This window comes from Elephantulus edwardii, unplaced genomic scaffold, assembly GCF_000299155.1.
Source record: "Elephantulus edwardii isolate Elephantulus edwardi_28Jun2011 unplaced genomic scaffold, EleEdw1.0 scaffold00010, whole genome shotgun sequence".
NCBI classification, from domain to species: domain Eukaryota; kingdom Metazoa; phylum Chordata; class Mammalia; order Macroscelidea; family Macroscelididae; genus Elephantulus; species Elephantulus edwardii.
Genome location: NW_006399760.1, coordinates 24264704 through 24283180, shown reverse-complemented (window position 1 = coordinate 24283180; position 18477 = coordinate 24264704). Strand labels below are relative to the sequence as shown.

The 18477-nt window shown below is 42.6% G+C and overlaps 1 protein-coding gene across 1 annotated transcript in view; it reads right to left on the bottom strand.

Annotated features, from left to right (window-relative positions):
* Positions 1-1015: 1015 nt before the first annotated feature.
* Positions 1016-18477, bottom strand: part of FMNL2 (formin-like 2) — a 375555-nt gene continuing 358093 nt past the window's right edge. Inside the window, exons 21-26 of the mRNA XM_006880775.1 lie at positions 17089-17218; positions 11812-11975; positions 10770-10871; positions 6980-7078; positions 6083-6206; positions 1016-1495 (exon numbers count right to left, since the gene is read on the bottom strand). Of these exons, the coding sequence (XP_006880837.1) occupies positions 1383-1495; positions 6083-6206; positions 6980-7078; positions 10770-10871; positions 11812-11975; positions 17089-17218 (732 nt within the window). The 3' untranslated portion in view covers positions 1016-1382. The remainder of the gene's footprint in view (positions 1496-6082; positions 6207-6979; positions 7079-10769; positions 10872-11811; positions 11976-17088; positions 17219-18477) is intronic.

The window sequence follows — 18477 nt, the reverse complement described above, 5'->3', positions numbered from 1 at the left end:
ATTTACATTATTACCCAGCAGCTTAGGTGGGATTTAAAGAGAAGTGTAAAAACCATAAAAAACTGCACCAATTTTATAGCAAAATATCTGTACATTTAAAAAGAGGTCTTATAACTACACATTATCCAAGGAAAATGGGACTTTCACCAAAGGGCCCTCACATAAACACAACATAAAAGTCAATGGTTAAATACTATACAATAAATTTTACAATTGTTAATTGGTGTACCAAGAAGCTAAGCTGGAAGCAGAAGGTATAATATAAAAAGTACAAATTTAGCTTCAATCCAGTTTTGTTTTTTTTTTTTATTATTTGGAAATTAAACAAGTGCCCTGCCAGAGAGGAAGGAAAAGTAACAGTGGTTTAGTTGTCCATTTAGTCCCATTATGTATCACTTAAGCTTAATTCCAATGTGAATTAGTAATTTCATTCCAGTTCCCCAAAAAGTAATCTGGGAAATACAAGAACTTCTACACAGCTTTGATACAGATGCCAAACATATCTGCTCCAATTAAAAAATGTAAACCCTGCGATTGTCAGAGGAGAATAAGTCTGAGTTATTAATACTACTGCTAGCAGATGTACTTGAAAGGTGGTCTATAAAGCTAGTAAAATCCCTGACTAGCAAGGCACTGATTCCTTCTATTCTCAGAACTGACCATAATGGTCCTCAGAAATCTAATACTGATTACTGAGATGTTTAGTGCTAATTAATAAATAAATACATGTGCATTATATTAACAGCTGCCTCTGGCTGAAGAACACAGTACTGGAAGTAACATTTTTATGCCATGATAGCCTTGCATTCATGTCACTGAATGTCTCTCACAGATGTAGAATATGAAATTGGAGACAAAGTGTTGAGTGACTTCTGTGCCACTGTAACTGCATCCTGTTTGCACTTGGTTATGGCCAGAAGGAGAAGTTATATGATTATTTCCTTCTGTGTTGCAAGCCCTTAAAAATACAGTTAATGGGTATGGCTGAAACAAAGTTAATTCCTTAGAAGATAGTTCAGCAGTAGTAGCCCACAGCAGATGCATCCATGTTATTTACAATTTATCAGAAAACCAAGGGGGCCATTGTGAGATAATCACAATGTCATCATGAATGCAATATGAAATTTACATTTTGGTTAAAAAACTGAACATTGGTTTAAAAATCAAATCCTATTGCTTTAATCTGAGCAGGTACTTCCACTTTTAGGCACTTGTTAAGGTTTCAAAGGAGAGCCCATCATTTTTAATATTCCTATGTGTTTGCTAAATCTGAGCCCTTAATTGTATTTCTGTTCAAGGTTGCCATTAAATAGTAGCATGTTCACGTTGTCACAGTTTTCTTCATGCACACCCTCTTTCACTCATGCAGGCAGATCTTGAGCTCACATCATTATTTCAGCGGCACCATTAACAGAACGCAAGTTCTGGTCATCAAAGCGCCGCCTGACACTTCTCCTCACCGCATCGGCCCGTCTATATGGCTGGTTTCTAAGATCTGTGGAAAAGGGAGAACGAGTCAGAGAACTGCAACCTTTAATGAGATGTGTTTAAGCAAGACAAAGGCCAGCTGGCAGCCAATCAAAGCAGCTTGTATAGAAGACTCTGTAATGAGCCCTTCAAATTCACTGAGCCAAAGGTGTTCTTTTGCCCTCAAAAATTACAATCAAAAGAATGTAGTATTGGTAGGATTCTAACACGTTAGAGATAAAAGTATAAAGATTATTTCTCTGTCACTGGCCAGAGAGCCTAGCTTGAAGACATTTTTGAAACATTTCAACTAGAAATGTCTGTAGCTTACCCCACCACCCCATCTCAAAGAAACATGTATCAGAAATTCCGAGTAGTTTTTAAATGTAAAACAGACTGCCTTGCCCTGTCATATCCATGACGTTTCTATCAAGGAAGGAACATTGCAAGCATGGTTTCCACATCTGCACTCCATAAAAAATGTTAGGTGAAGTTGTGGGGGTTTTGGTGGATTTAAAAATTAATTGCATTTACCATTACATAGAAATTAAAGTATGACTCCATTTCCTGCCACCCAGTTGATTTTGTCACTAGAGGAGTATTGGCCCTCCAGCACGCTCTACTTTTCATTAGGAGTGCACAGTAGAATGATTGACATGGAGTAGGAATGAGCTTTGTTAACAAATGATTAGTGACTGCACCTAAGTGCTGTACCATACCTGAACCATAAAATGTTTGGCCTCCCTCTTATTTTCAAAACGTTTCATGACAAATTGGTAAACACTTTAAATAGAAAAACACGCAAAAATGTGTCACAAAAATTGCCACTTTTTTTGGGAAAAACGACAATTCTGGCCTAGACTCAAATACTTACAAGGCAAAACCAAGCTGGTGCTTATGTAAACTAAGTCTTACATGCCCTGTTATAAGTGCTGCCTGGAATTCTAAATTCAAGCAAGGAATAGTCTGCAAGAGTACAATGTTAAGTGCTCAATTTTAACCGAAACATAAGCAGTTAAGAGACTTCTCAGCCATTTTCTGTAGAAAGATCACTGAAAAGTCCCCTGCCATCAAAGCCTATGAGCACAATTCTAAGCTGGCACAAATGTAGCTGACACGAGTCAGAGTAAGTTTTAAATCAGATGCCTGCTCCTTGGCTCACAGTGGTATCAGAAGGTCAGAGCTGCACTTTGGCTAAGGCTAGGCAGGGACCTGAAGCTCTGGATTCTGGAGTTTGCTGAATAAGCAGCGTCTTTCCTAAAATCTCTACCGTCTATAGATCATATTTCTTGGACAGGGCCTGTTCGCTGTTGCTTCAGATCAAAATGGAGTTAAGGTGAATAACTTTAATGCCAAAAAAAGAAGGGAAGGGAAGAAAAACCTAGGACACAAAGCAGGGTCCAATCATCAGGAACACCCTGCCCAAGCCGTCACACTTTAGATCAAGGAGGCAGGACAAGGAAGCGTCCAGCAGAGAGGTCCAGCCTCACCTCAGGAATGTGAACTGCAAGACATCTCCCTGGTCAGACCCTCACCAGTATTCCCCTTAGTCATACACCGAAACCGTTAATCTGCATACAAAGGAGGAAGCTAAGTAAAAAGTGATGCTTGCCAGCTCTGTGTATCCTCCACCACCGGTGTGCTAGAAGAAATCCTTACCCTCGAGTGAACATTTGGAAATTTAGTGATATTATTCTTCTTTAAGGCTAAACAGAAAACAAAAACAAAATGATGGTTAAGTAAAAATGGGATGAAAATGGAAAGCAACTCAACTTTAGCGCTTAACATTCCTGGGCATGTTAGCCAACAGAAGAAGAGAGTAGAAGGCCATTACTGAGAGCTGTTAGATAAAACAAGGCAAGGATGAAAGGGTCTACCCCGTCCCCACAGTTCCAAGCTGCTTTGACGATTGGCTCCAAGAAGACAGCCCAGCAGCAAAACTGATAGAAAACATCAGTTGCGAAGATGACAGTTTCCACACTATTAATAAGCACTGGTGGGCGGCTACATGGTAGAACAGTTGACAGCACGCCACAGCCTTTGATATTTCCAGACAGGACATACACAGGTGCAAATCATTCATAAAGCAGTCAAGGCCACAAAACACTCACTTCCATGTCAAGCTCAGCACAGGAGTCAAACAATGGTTGTTTCCCATTAGAGTGGGTATTTCTTTTGTCTCTTTTCTAGTCAACTGGGAACTGGAGAATTGTTCCTTTTCTAGCCATGAAGAATGAAACTCAGTCTTCTTTAGGGAAAAGGCAATCACCTTTTTTGGCCCCTTTTAATTCTTAGAAAAGTGGCATTTCTCAATAGTGGCTACTAGTACATCAGATGCTACCATCATCAGTGAAGCAGGTCAAATATGATTTTATCTGTGTTTGACATGGAACAGAGCTATCAGGGAAGAAGCATGAATAGGAGGGTGCAATTTCCCAAGTCATTATTTTTACTTCCTGTCTCAAAGCCTTGCTCTAAAACAGTTGAACTTAGGAAACTCAGAGGGGAAAAAAAAATTGCTTGTAGGGAAAGGTGTGAAACTATCACTCCATGTCTACACATGAATCTACGTCAAAAGGACTCCTTAGCTTGTTCTGTGAATTCCAGCATACTGCAGATGGTAACGATGGGCTGGATACCACAATTAAGGCACAATTTGAAGCTATGCATAGTTCCCAATTCTGTCTGTAAATTATTCTATACCTTAGAGTGCCTTGCATTCCTGAACACTTTGTAGATCATAGGGAAGTCCGCTGTTAATTCAAAGGCTGAGCCTCTGGTGTTTCAAATCCACTAGCAGCTCCACAGGAGAAAGATGGGCAATCTCCTCTCATTGATTCACAGCCTCAAAAACCCAATGGAGGATAAGCTGTGAGTCAGTTACAACTTGACTATAATGAGTTGTTTTTTTCTCAGTTTGTATTGCAGCTCAGTTTACTATCAAAAGCATGTTAAATAGGTACAAGAGCGGACTGGCTCATTCAGTAAGTGCTCAATAAATAACGTAGTTGTTATTAATTACTATCATCCATTCAAAGATACTAGCCAAATTCCTTATAACCTAGTTGGTCCAAGTCTTAATTCTCAAAGCAGTTTTTTAGCAATTTTTCTGAGAATTCCCATAAGTAGTTCTAGTAATTCAACTCTTAAACACAGAGTCACTTGGATGCATGTATGTCTAACAAGTGGCCGTGAGTAAATAAGTGATGACTGAAATGCAGCATCATGCAGCATGAAGACAACACAAATTACAACATTATGGAAATTACAATTCCATGCTAGCACGTTGAGTGGCCCTGACAAACAAACAGAAGGAAGTAAGAGGTCAAAAAACCTGCAGCAACCTTTTAAGAGCATCAGGTGAGAAAGAGTAATAGTTTAGTAATGGTATTCCTCAGTGAGAACAGGTTCGCAGAAAAATCGAGAGCCACGCTTGGCGGTGCGAGCGGTAAAGGGCACAGTCTTCAGCACTGCATTGAAAATAACAGCCAAACAAGACAAACAGGAGAGAGTGAAATGCCAAGATCTATTGCATTAGTACATGGTTAGTGCTTTGTTAATCACACCTGAGGCTGGAGCTAGGGACTGGGGGGAGTGGGGATGCCATCCAGAAAGGGAGTGAGCCTATACCCATTAGTTAATGCAAGTCTAAAAGAGTTAGACAATTTGGAGCTTTGCAGTGGGGTAGAAAATGGAAAATAGTCCAAATATAATAAAAATGGAAATGTTCCACAATGAAAATGGTAATTATTTTTGAAAGCTGATGAACAGCATTAAGCTGATCTAACAGGAAAATCCTTTGCTGCCCCCGCCACAAGGTGGTGGCCCCAGTTAGCATCCTCGGAATAACAGTGCAGAAACTCCTAAGACTTGGTTCATACAGGAGGCTAAGACTTACACAGGAACCAAGCTGGATTAAGCGCAATTCCTACCTGACAAAAAGGACTGACTGAGGTCATGTACACGACGGGCCCATCAATAAAACTATCAACCCCTGATTCCATGTTAGTCTTCAGGCATTTTGAATGAGGCAAGAGCATAGTAAATACAGTGTGGACACCAGAAGACAAAGTAAAATAAACTTCTGAATTATAACCAAATACCCTAAAGTGATGAGCCGTTGGTCTCAAGACTTAAGGACCACAAGAAAGTAATAACACTAATAAAGACAGTGAGTTAAACGGCACGTTAGGGAAGTCTGCAAGGACTGTGGTCAGTATAAAGCTGAATAGGCTTTATCCACAATATTCTTAATCGGGCAGGTAGGCAGGAGCAGCCACCAAGGCAGGACATGGAACATGGTGGCAAACTGAAGAAAATGCAAGTTACTGGGAGAAAGCCCACTGGAACCTACAGGGTTCAAATGACATTGAGAAGTCAGAAAGTGACTGAAATTTTTCAAAAAGGCCCTTTAAAGGGTGGGAAGCATACTGGCTATTATAAATTTATTCTTAACACTAGCACAGTCTTTTTATGTTTGTTTGTTTGTTGTTTTTGTTTTTTTTTTTTAGAAAATTCTGGATCTGAAGAACTTGGAAACCCTGAGCAAAAGCAGCTGGTCTGGGTAAGGGCAGGGACAGGCATGCTGGGGGCACAGCGTGGAAATACCCCTTACCTGTGATGATATCTTCAATGGCACCATCCTTGCCCTCATAGACATGTCTGTTATCTTTAACCTGTCGCCGCCTTAACTCTGCAATTAACTCTTGCTGTTGTCTCTTTGATTTATGAGAAGGAGACTGAAAGGAAAGGAGCACAGAGATTGGCTTTGCCAGCAGCCACTGGGATTCCAGCGAAATCCAAATGTATGTGAGCGTTGTGCTCATGTCAAGCAGCCTCTGCAAAAATATACCACGAGCACCATCCCAACATTCTGTTCAAATGCAAACAAACTCAGAAAGCTTTCAGGAAGAAAACAAGTGTCTTTGGAAAACACAAAACTTTCCATTCTTTTCCTATTGAAATTGTAAACTTTTTCCATGGAAATGGAAAACTTTTCCAATTAAGCAGCAACAGAAAGGTCACATGCTCCGGCAGCAAGGGACAGCTGATAACAACCATCCACTTCTCAAAATTTTGGTGTAGAGTCAGGATAACTTGACCTGTCTGTGTTTATGATCTCTATGTGTGAATGCCACCCTTCCTGAAGTGCTCCCTCCCACTCCCCATCGGCAAACCCTCCAGCAAGTAAGACCCAGCACCAGTGGGCATTCCCCATGGAGGCTTCCGGGACCCTAAGTCCTCTTGGTAGCAGGCTACCTGTTATAGTGCATCTGCATACAAAGGCAGATTTACATCCTAGATCTCTATGAACTTGGAAATGCTGCATAACATGCTCTTAGCCTTATTCCAGTGACAAAGCAATGAGTGAACAAATTTCCATTGAAGTTTCTAAGCTCTAGGAAGGCATGGCAAGGCTAAGGTCCTTGGCAACTCTGACCTTTGCTGCTTGCCTAGAGAAACCACTGGCCCTCTCCCCACGTGGCGGCCCACCTCAGTCTGTGCTTCTTACCTTGGGATCCTGCTGTTCCATCAGAGCTTCCTGTTCCAGGAGTTTTTCCATGAGAGCTTGTTCCTGCTTTTTCCTTAGCTCATTCTCCTCTTCTGCTTGCTGAGTGCATCAAAAGAAAAAACTGGATCAATGGAAATGACATTCGTCAAGATTTTGAAATCATTCCTAAGAGAATCCTTGGCGAGTTAGGAGTTTAGAAGATGCGTAATGTTCATCTACATTTCATTCTAAATCCATACCCCACTAGTCATTTATGTCATCAAACCTCTTCAAAATCTAATCACCAGAAAGTCACCCAAACCAGGTGTCCTGTCCTGATGGCTGTCTCTCTGCTCAAACTGACTCTTGGTGTCAGACCCCACAGATCTGACCTGGTTCTCTCTCTCTCTCTAACAACTGTGTTGATTTCTTGTTTTTCTTTTTTCCAAAATCTACCCACATATCTCCTGCTTCCCTTGAAAACAGAATACTGAGATCTCTTCCGCCTTTTGTCTGCTCAGAACTCAAAATCTCTGCCATCAAATTTGTTCTAACTAAAAAAAAAAAATAAAAATTTGTTTTAACTCGTAACAGACTGTCTATTGGGCCTTGAGCTGTAAATCATAATAGGAAGAAATGGGCCATATTCTCCCCAGGGGCCACTGAAAGATTCAAATTGCCAGAGATGTAGGCTTTTGGACTAGGCCACTATTTGTCCACAATTAGGAGGGACATGCCATTTCTTTAGCCTCTTGTTTCCTCTGGGGGCCTCATTGGAAGGGACACCCTTTTCTCCCCACAGCTAATTCCTTCCCAAAGGTGCCAGGAATAAGTTCAGGAGAGAACTAGAACAAGTTCACCTCACCTCACCTCACCTCACCTCACCTTAGCTCTCTCAACCATTCTCCTAAGCTGTCTTCTCCAAGGACATTTCAAATGGTCTGGCTGTCAAATGACATGAAGTATCTGTCTAATTTAGGGGCAAAGTGTAAGCTCACAGATCCCCATTTACACCATGTCCACCAATCCAGCTTTTCTCAATAAAGATGCTCACATTTTGACTTCTAAGGCTTTTGTCTTCAGCTTCACTGTGGCTCACAGTCAGACTGGTAAATGAGTTCCTAAGATTTCCTCCTCTGCCCACTCACTGTAGTAGAGGTTAAATCTTGAAACATTTGGTTTGAGGAAGGTTTTAGTTTACAGTGGAGTCCCAACTGCCTTTTGATCCTTGACATTAAGGTTTAGATACCATCTGAGTTTCTTTTTGACCATTAAACCTGCCATGTGGGTATGCTTAGCAAGTCTTTGGTGAGCCCACTGGAAGTAATTCACCCTCAGGGCTTGCACAGAAGAACCAGGGAACGTGCCAGGCTGGCTCCGGACACCACATGGCTGTGTGGTTGGTAACTTTTTAAAATCGCTGCTTGTGTGTGTATTCCAATCACTCCTTTCACCTGCTCAGTGGTCTCATGTACAACAGCGATGGGTCGCATTTGCCACCAATTATGATCGGGTCATGCTTCCCTTTGTCACCAATCATGTAAATCAAAGCCAGGGCCATGATTCTCGGGAACACTTTGAGTGCCAGGCTGATGGTTCCCTTCATCCTGATGTGTGTGTCTGTCCTGTTTATGTCTTAACACCAGCCTCTCCACAGAATTTATGTCTGAATTTGGCAGAAAGGATATCTGTAGATTTAACATCCCTTCAATGTCACTCCTGGTGTCTCGGCAAGCCAGCCAGAAGGACCACCAGGTGCAAACATAAGCCATGGCACCCCAAGGGCACTGATTCTTCCTGCTCCTCTGCTCTACACATGTTCTTCCTGAAGTGTCTGGCTCTGAGACCCGATGGATGCATATCCCAGCTTCAATCACAGAGTTTTCAAGGAGCATACATTTTCCTCTTAGTTTTTAGATGTAAGCACATAACAAGCGCCACCTGCGTCATCTTTGCAGCACGGGAGCACTACCAGGCAGCTCTAGAGTGCTCCCCTGAGTGCTCTGTCCCGCTCTGGGAGCCGCTGACTGCCTGGCTGCTCTGGTTCCACACGTCTTGTCTGTGCTGTGTCTACGTTCTCACACTCACTGCCAAAGACACTGTCCTCCTACTATCAGCTTATGGTATCACAATGACACACAACCCTGCTGAGCAAAGATGGCAAAATACTTCAGCTGAAGCACGGTTCTCTTGTGCATTCATCAGCCTCCAGAAATGCTGAAGAAATGACCTGGTATTCCTAGTATGTTGCTGTTTTGTGCCATCAACTCAGAGCTGACTCACAGCTGATGTCCAGTGGGGTTTCAGAAGCAGCCAAGTGCACGGGAAAAGGCTGCCCGTCTTTCTCTTGCAAAGTTGCTGGTGGATTTTAACCAAATATCACATCCGTCTCTTCTCTGTACAATAAATACTCCTTCCTCAACTTACATTACATAGACAAGGTGAAAAGGCATAGATGGAATTGCCAACTAAGTAGTCCTATATTCTCTAAAACCATCATCCCTCTTTCTTTTCTTTTTTTTTTTTTTTTTCACTCAGACTGCGTCCTCTCCCTCTTCCTCTCCCATGATGGGAGAGAAGAACGATGATCAATGGCAAGTGGCAGTTGCAATGAAGCAACACCAAGAGCCGGCTTCACGCTCAGGAGAGAACGCTGCGTCTCCTCCTCATGGTTTTCGGTGCTCTACACGATCAGAGAAACTTCTCTAGTAACGAACTATAGAAATGATCCCTGAAAGTATAGTCTTCATCCCTCTTTCTTGAGGAACAAATGCTTTTGACACATGCTTCTGAGTCCCATGCCTTTTTCAAACTATGGTTCCCAGCCTGCCAAAGGCAGTCCCTTATTAAAAGGCCATTCTTTGTCTGTCTTGGAGGAAGTGCAACAGGTAGGTTTCTTAGAGGCCAGGATGGTGCAACTCCACCTCACTGTCTGTGGGCAGGCTGTCATGAGGCACCAGTCCATGGAAAAAGACATGACGCTTAGAAAGGCAGAGAGTCAGTGAAAGAGAGCAAGACCCTCAATGAGAGTGGCTGACACAGGAACTATAGCATTGGGCTTGAGCATGACAGGGACTGTGACGGTGACACAGGACAGGACAAGGTTTTGATCTGGTTTCTATAAGGTCACTATGAACTGTCATCAGCTGGATGGCATCTAACGCCATTTCTGGTCCAGATAATGTTAACACCAGAGAATGGTCATACCTAATGACACTAGAGTGTCGCCTAAACATTCTAAAACCTGGGCCAAATCTGACACAAGGAGGCGCTCCTTGACCCTGTTCTGACATGAACACTGGCCTTGGGCCAAGCCTCGCCTCTTTTACCTGTTGAATCAATATACAATGTCAGGTGAGACCTGGCTGGAATTGGATTCTTTTTAACCCTTCACCACCGGTGTGCGTGAACTGTCAAGGTGGCCACAATGATATCAGTGTCCCAGCTCCCCACTGAACTCTCACAAGGGAGTGCACAAGAGCTCCTGTTTCTGAGAGGCCCCAGGACTGTGATGTTGAGGCAGGCTCAACCCGCACTGAGGAACAGAGAGACGCTCCATCTCCCCAGCAGACTGTCACCTCACACTGCCCGTCCTGCCCAAAAGACAGTGGGAGGGAGGCTTCGAGAGAGCAAGGAAACTCTGACCCATCTCATTAAGAAATGAGTGGACAAACACTGAGGACATTGTAACTGATGTTTTGGAACAAGATGTGAATTTTTTTTTTTTTTTTTAAATTTCACTCACATTACAATATATGGGAGGGAAAGCAGTAATGGAAAGGAGGGCTTTAAGGGCTGTGTTCCTGGTTACCTTATAGGCTTTCACAAACCGGACAAAAACTGGAAAGAAGACAGAAGGTGGTGTCGTCTTGGGGTTTTCTCCAAAATATTTTACGACATCATCAAAGGCATCCTAGGAAGAAGCAAATTTCTCTTTAACATCATGCATCCCAGTATTTGAACCTGCTGTCGTGGGGAATAAGGCTGAAGCAGTGGAGGGCAGCAGAGTGGTAATGAGAAGACAGCACTTTCTCCCCCAGAGCCTCCATCACCTCCCACAATCTTCTGCAGACACTATATTTCTCCCAACGCCTCAGCAACGACACCAAGAGAATGTGAAGTGAGACACAGGAATTCACCTCTAGGACCTCCTGCCATACCCGCACACACGTACACATGATCACACTCAGGTCTTTCAAGAGTTGCCTAAGACCACAACAGGACTCTTGAAAACCAATCTAGTTTCAAGGACCTTAGACAGCTTATTTTACTCCATATCCGAACCTTCATTTCAATGTTCTTGACAGAGGGAACACTCAGTCTGCTTGAACCCTGGTTAGCATAAGATCCTCTAAGGCCATTCTACTTGGACTGCTGAATCCTCAATACATTTTGCCGCCTCTTCCACGATAATGTATGTTTCAGGTCTGCTTATGTATCAGTGATTCCCAGTACAGTGTAAGATTTTTAAATCCAAGTCTACAGACACCACGCACCGTGAGCATGGCTGTGCTAAGTGCAGGCCTGTGGCATGCTGCTTTCAATGAACACAGGACTCAAGCAGGATAGAGAGTAGGAACAAAAATGAGGGAGACAGGACAGGTGGAAACTCTACTAGAGAAGAAGGTTAAAAGTCCAAATTAGGAAAGGACAATGATCAGGGCTAGAACTTACAGAGAAAACATTCAGAAAGACGCCCCCTACCCACTCCAATAACAATCACTAGCTACACAGCCAATCTACACTCAGCAAAAAGTGCAATGGAGTATGCCTCCCCAACTAGGGCCTGTACCCCATACAGTTCCAGGGACCCGGTCTCTTCTCTGGGGGCATCCAGGGGCACCAGGACTTACCTGTGCAATCTTAGCATCATCCTGTAGCTTCTTCAGCTTCCCCTCGTTGTTGAGGATGAACTCCTTCAGCAGCGTGTTGTGGTCGTGCATGGTGTACTCCCTCTTGGTCAAGTCCATGCCCCTCTGGAGCTCTTTGACATCCAGTAAGACATTTTCAAGGGAGACTGAAATAGAGAAGACAAAGCCTCAACTGAGAAGATGTCAAAACCATAGCTAGACTGACTGGTGAGCCAAGTTCTAAGGGGATTCTTAAAAGACACAAAAACACAGGACCTTACATCTAGTTTCTGGCTTTCGGAGCCAAAGTTCTTGAAGGCAAGTCATTTACTGAATGTTCATCATCAAGAACAGCATAAGTACTTTATATACACTTCTTGTTGTTGTTATGTGCTGTCGAGTTGCTTGCAACTCATAGCGACCCTATGTACAACAGACCTAAGCCCTGCTCTATCCTGTGCCAATCGCACTGCTTCTGACACCCCCATCCCGATTATTCCAGTCCTGAATCAATCCACCTCATAGAGGAGGGTCTTCCCCTCCTGCGCTGTCCCTCCACCCACGAAGCATGATGTCCCTCTCCAAGGACTGGTCCCTCCTTACAACATGTCCAAAGTACAAAGCCCCAGAATCCTTGCCTCCAAGGAGCAGCCTGATTTAACCCTCTCCAGGATGAATCTGTTCGTTTTCCTAGAAGTCCATGGTACATTCAATACTCTTCTCCAGCACCACAGCTCAAAGGCATCAATTCTCCTTCTATCCTCCCTAGTCATTGCCCAACTCTCTGATGCATAACAAGTGACTGCACTTACCATACATTATTGCCATTAGCCCATCTTGCCAATGAGTGAAAGAATTATATAGGATGCGTGGTGTTAATGACTGACCTGTGTAAAGATTTGGTGAAACCTTAACACTTGGGATCTATGAACAGGAACTCGTCTAGAAATGTAATCTTTGAGGGTATTACCAGTTGGTATGAGGTCTTGCTAGTGGACTGGCTCCTAAACCCTTAAAGTGATGGTCTCAGAGTAGAAAAAAACACAAAGACAGAGGAAAGATGGTCATACAAGGACAAAGGCAGAGACAGGAGTCAAGCTGCAGCTGCAATCCAAGGAGTATCTGAGACTACCTGAAACTGGGAGAGACAAGGAAATATCATCCCCTCATGTTTTCAGAGAAACATAGCCCAGATAATACTCTGAAGTTGAATGCTTAGCCTACAGGACAGCGAGAAAATACATTTCTGTTTTCCAAGCCACTCCAATTGTCGTACTTTGGTACAGCAGTTCTAGAACATCAATACATCTGGCCCAAGAGGTTTTCCCTAGGACATGGCAGAGAAGTTGTTCAAATAAGAAGCGTGGGCTCCAATTCCTCTGCTGTATACAAATATTCCATTCTTCTTACAAGAGATACACTATCAGCTGTCTGCAGTCTCGGAGGTTCCTTAACCCTGACGGACACTCATGGCTACTTAATTCTTACAAGTGTCTTTCTATATTTTGCATTTCTAGTGCTCTCCAGCAGAGGGCAGCATTTTGTAGGTTGAACTATAATTGTGCATTGACTAAGAGGGCTAGAACAACCTTGGATCCTTTTTTTTTAATGCTTGAACCCTTTTTTCCTTCAAGCTGGTTCTTGATAGGCCTTTGCATTTATACTGTAACTGCCTCATCCCACAGAAGAACACTTTTTTGGGTCTCCTGAACCAGCCACCCACAGAGGTCCAGCCCCGCCTCTGCCTCCTTCTCTGATTCATGCACGTGGTTGAACTTCTAATGTTCTCCCCTCAAGAAACTCACGATGTCTTAGTTATCTCTACTCCCAATGCTTTTAACATTGCCAAGTACACAGCAGGCACTCAAAGAAGGTTGACTGGCTGAACAAGGTGAAAGGAGTAAATGAGCAAAGGTAGAAAGAATCTGTGCCAGCCACCTAAGGGTCACAGAACAAACAGAACCATTACAGCAAAGGCAACCTTGGTCTTACCATCTTTCCCATGACATTTTTTTTTCACATGACACTTCTGAGACTCATTCAGATCACACCAAAGGTGTTACCAGTTAGTAAGATGGAAACTGTCTTAACATTTTTCCTTAATTAGAAATTGATATTAAAGAACCTGTAACCATAGCAGATAGGCACCCTAGTGGCATAAGAAGGTTAAGTACTGGGTCACTACTAACTGAAAAGTTGGCAGTTCAAGCCCACCAGCTGCCCCGTAGAGAAAGATAGTAAGATTTACCACTTTAGAAAAGCAATGGAGGGTCACCATGAGTTAGAATTGACTTGACAGCAGTGAAATCTAGGCAAAGGGGAACATAAAAAGAGGAAAACCATTCCAGCAGGAGAGAATTTCTGGTAACTCCCTAAAAATGGATTGCCCTCATCGGTCTGTTTCAGTTTGCATCAGAGTTCTTCGTAGTCACCAACTCATCTCCACCGATTTCATTCTCCACTAGGGCTTCAGCAGCACCTCGCCCATTATCACTGCACCATCTCAGTCAGTCATTTATTCCCACTGTGCCATTATCAAAGGCCAGGAAAATGTGAACAGATACAGAAAATCCAATTATACACTAGTGTGTATGCCTCTGGTGGAACAGTGCAGCACATGTTATACTAGTAACTGAAAGAATAGTGCTCTGAACCCACTAGCTGCTCTGAAGAGAAAGATGGGCACTGTGTCCCATGAAGATCTACCACCTCGGAAACTGCATGGAAAAGCACTACGGGCTGCAATCAACTCAGTGGCAGCAAGTTTTCTGTTTTATAATCTTAACATAGGACACATCCCTGACACACACCTGTCCCAATTTTGAACCATGCAGTGTTTCCTTGCTCTGTTCAAACGACTGCCTCCTGGTCCATAAGCACAATCAAATGTTCTGAATTTCCCATTCTTCTCAGAGTCTGTCACATTTTGTTGTTATCCACACAGTCAAATGCCTTTGCACAGTCAATGAAACACAGGTAGACATTCCTCTGGTATTCTCTGCTTTCTGCCAAGATCCATCTAATGTTAGCTACAATATCCCTAGTACTACAACCTGTTATAAATCCAGCCTGCACTTCATGCAGTTCTCCACTGATGTGCTGCTCCAGTCATTTTTGGATAATCTTCAGCAGAATCTTGTTGCATGTGATATCCATGATATTGTTTGATAATTTCCACACTCTGTCAGATCAACTTTCTTTGGAATGGAAACAAATACAGATCTCTTCCAGTCAGCTGGTCAAGTGGTTGTCCTCCAGATTTCTTAGCACAACTTGGTGAGCACGTCCAGGGCAGTGTCTGTTGAACTATGTCAATTTGTATTCCTGGGGCCTTGTTTTTGCCAATTCTTCCAGAGCAGCCTGAACTTCTTTCTTCATCACCACAGGCTCTTGTCATGTTTCATCAAATTCTTCTGGGTCCATTAATTCCTTTTAGTACAATGACTCTGTATACTCTTTCCATCTTCTTTTAATGCTTCCTGCATTATTTAATATTCTGCCCGAAGCATCCTTAAGTATTGTAACTGGAGGTTTGAATTTATTCTTCAGTTCCTTCTGCTTAAGAAATGCTGAGCAAGTTTGGCCCTTCTGATTTTTCTGACTTGAGCTCCTTGCACATTTCACTGTAATACTTTACCTTGTCTTCCTGTGCTGCCCTCTGGAATCTTCTGTTCAACTCCTTAATATCTTGATTCCTTCCCTTGGCTTTGGCTTCTCAGCAATCCAGTGCAATATTTATAGTCTCTTCTGATATCCATGTTGGTCTTTTCTTCCTCCTCTGTCTTGTAATGATCTTTTGCATTCTTCCTGGAGGATATTCTTGATATCCTCCCACAGCTGCCCGGTTGAAAGGGATATCCAAACTTTTACAATGAAACTGGATAAATCATGGAATAAAGTGTAATGATGACTGCTTCAGTCAGAGAGGTCACGGTCACTAACTCTGTACAACAAAGTCAGAGATGGTCTCATTCTCAAAGATTCCATTTGTAAGTTAGGGACAGGCTTAAGGAAGTTAAATGCTCTGGACGCTAATGGTTCAAGAAGGCAAATGGGGCATTTCTGCCTATCATATCTCTGTGCCTGTCCTCGCTTTTCTAGCCTAATATTATTTTCACCAGCTTTGCCTCTAAAGAGCACTCTGGTTGCACGTTGTCGAAGAGAATGTATTGGCTCTTTTGGCATTTCATGGTATATTCAACACACTTCTCCAGCCTCACAATCCAAAGACATCGATTCTTTTTTGTTCTTCACTGTCCAAACTTCAGATTAATTTGAAGCAATTGAAAATGCCATGACATAGACAGGGCACCAGGCAAGGATGGTGAAATGTTGTCTCGTTTGTCTCAGGTATGTTGTTGGAAGCGGTCAGTCCTTAGTAAAAAGACATCCATCACGTTGGGAAAGGTGAACGACAGGAGAAGGAGCCTCTCAACAGGATGGACGCAGTGACTGGTACAGGCTAGGGCAAGATTCAGAGCTGTTCTTCACAATCTCAATAAACTGTAACCGCCTCAGCGGCAAATAACCATAACACTATTTTTAAAGGAACACAGCACACTGGACGATATATGAGACATAAGAAGCCTTGGACCCTACACCTACTTGTAACCAGTTTACCAAGGGCACTTTGAGCTAAACATTTCATCTTTTAAAAAAGTCAGCTGTCTCATCTATGATGATAATTTTCTTTTGCTTGTATATTGCAGTTATTGCTGAGTCAGTTGCCCATAATCATAGATGATTTAAAAGGAAAAAAATACTTAAATGTTCTAACAAAGTAAAACCAAGACATACTGCTAGCTTAACTTGTGCTCCAGCCAACTGCCAAACATAAAATATCCACACTTGAGCAAGCTAACAAAGCAAAATAAAATGACTATTTGAAGTGATTTTCAGATCCACATCCTCAAATGTCAAACATAAAGAAAAGAGTTAAGAGGAACAAGAAAGGACGAGAGAAGGTCCCAAGGCCCAAAGACTGGGTTCTTTCCAGAGGACACAGAGACATCATCTTCGTGTCCACATTCCCTTTCACTCTCAACAGTGGACAGACCATTGTTGGTCATAGGAAAATAAATAAAACAAAATTAAAAAATAACTCCACAAAAAAACAAACACCCAGTGGACAGACAACACCCCAGATGCTACATTTCAGCTCAGAGCATCTGACTTTTTAAGGCCTTGTCTTTTCAAAGATGTTCTAAAGAGTGGTGAAGGCAGGGGATGGTGGCTTTATGATTAAAAGCATTTAGTAATGATAATTAGTGAATCAAGTACCTGCGGCAGCTTTCTCCACATAATGCAGCTCATTATAGAACACGGACACCTGGTGGTATTTCTCTTTCACCACATTGGATATATAGTGCAACAGTGTTTGCTTTCGATCTGTTGACTTTGTATCTAAGAGCTGAAAACAAAAGAAAACACAGGTTGAGTATAAGAACAAAGGGTTACAGAACTGTTCTCCACCAATGACATTTTTCCATTCAGAGTAACTAACTAGGTAGAGCTAGGTTGACAAAAATATTCCCAGAAGAGATGTAAGATGCAATTAGTGACCCAGCCCACTGACTGTTGCACAAAGGATGTCCCAACTAGAGAGTGTACACATTAGAGATGACTCCAAACCCCTAGTTCCCATCTTTATCTATAGCACTTGTACCCCTACCTTTCATTCACTATACCCCCCCATCCCAGCTTAAACACAGGTAAACATCGGCTTAGAGCTCTCCAAAGTGCGTTGCAAGAGAAGTCGACTGTGAAGCTCCAAGCGCATGTAGGTAACCCCGACACAGCACCTCTCCTACCTGTAGTCTTCACGATTCACTCTACTTTTTCAGTCCTGAGCCTCTGATGACCTAAGACAAAGATGCTCCACTTCTGTCACCAATATGCTCCAACTGCTGGGGCCCAAACTGTGACTGCCTGGACATTTCCTATCTAATAACCTGGCCTCTTAGCTTGTGAAGTCAACCCCGGTACTCAGCTTTCTCAGGTGAAAGTCATTCTAGTTCCATAGCGCCTTGGGGAAAGGATGCCACTGAGGATTTCGACTCTGAAAGGCTGGGCATCTTTTTCCAGCACCATAAAAACTTGGAAATGCAAGAAAATATAAAGCATGGGGGTTAAAGGTCCATAATCCTCTCCAAATGCCCTTTTTCCATTTTGGCTGATTACCATTAATTCAGACTTTGTCTCTACATACTTAGCTGGAATCAAACTCAACACACAGTTTTTAGCCTGACTCCTTTTCTAAGCACGAATTTGCCCCCACCTCGCTGAAAATTGTTCCCAAATATTTTAATAGTTGAAAAAGACTCCACTCCACCTTATGGACAAACATTGTAACCATTTCAAAAACGGGTGGACTTTCAGACTGTTGCTGATTATATGCAATTATAAATAACACACAGCATCCAAAATTCAGATTCTGGAGGGAAAAGTCTTAGGAATGGAATTTCTGAGATAAAGGGTATGAGGATTTTAAAGGCTTTCAGAGTGTTTGCCAATACCACCAAATGGTGTTCCAGAAAATATGTACCAATTTATCCTCCCACTGGCAGAGAATTTTCATTAAGCCACATCACCCCAACTTCCAAGAGCAGAGTCTCAATACTCCAGCACTTAATCCTGGTCAGCTGTTTCTCCTTCACATTGTTCTTTTCT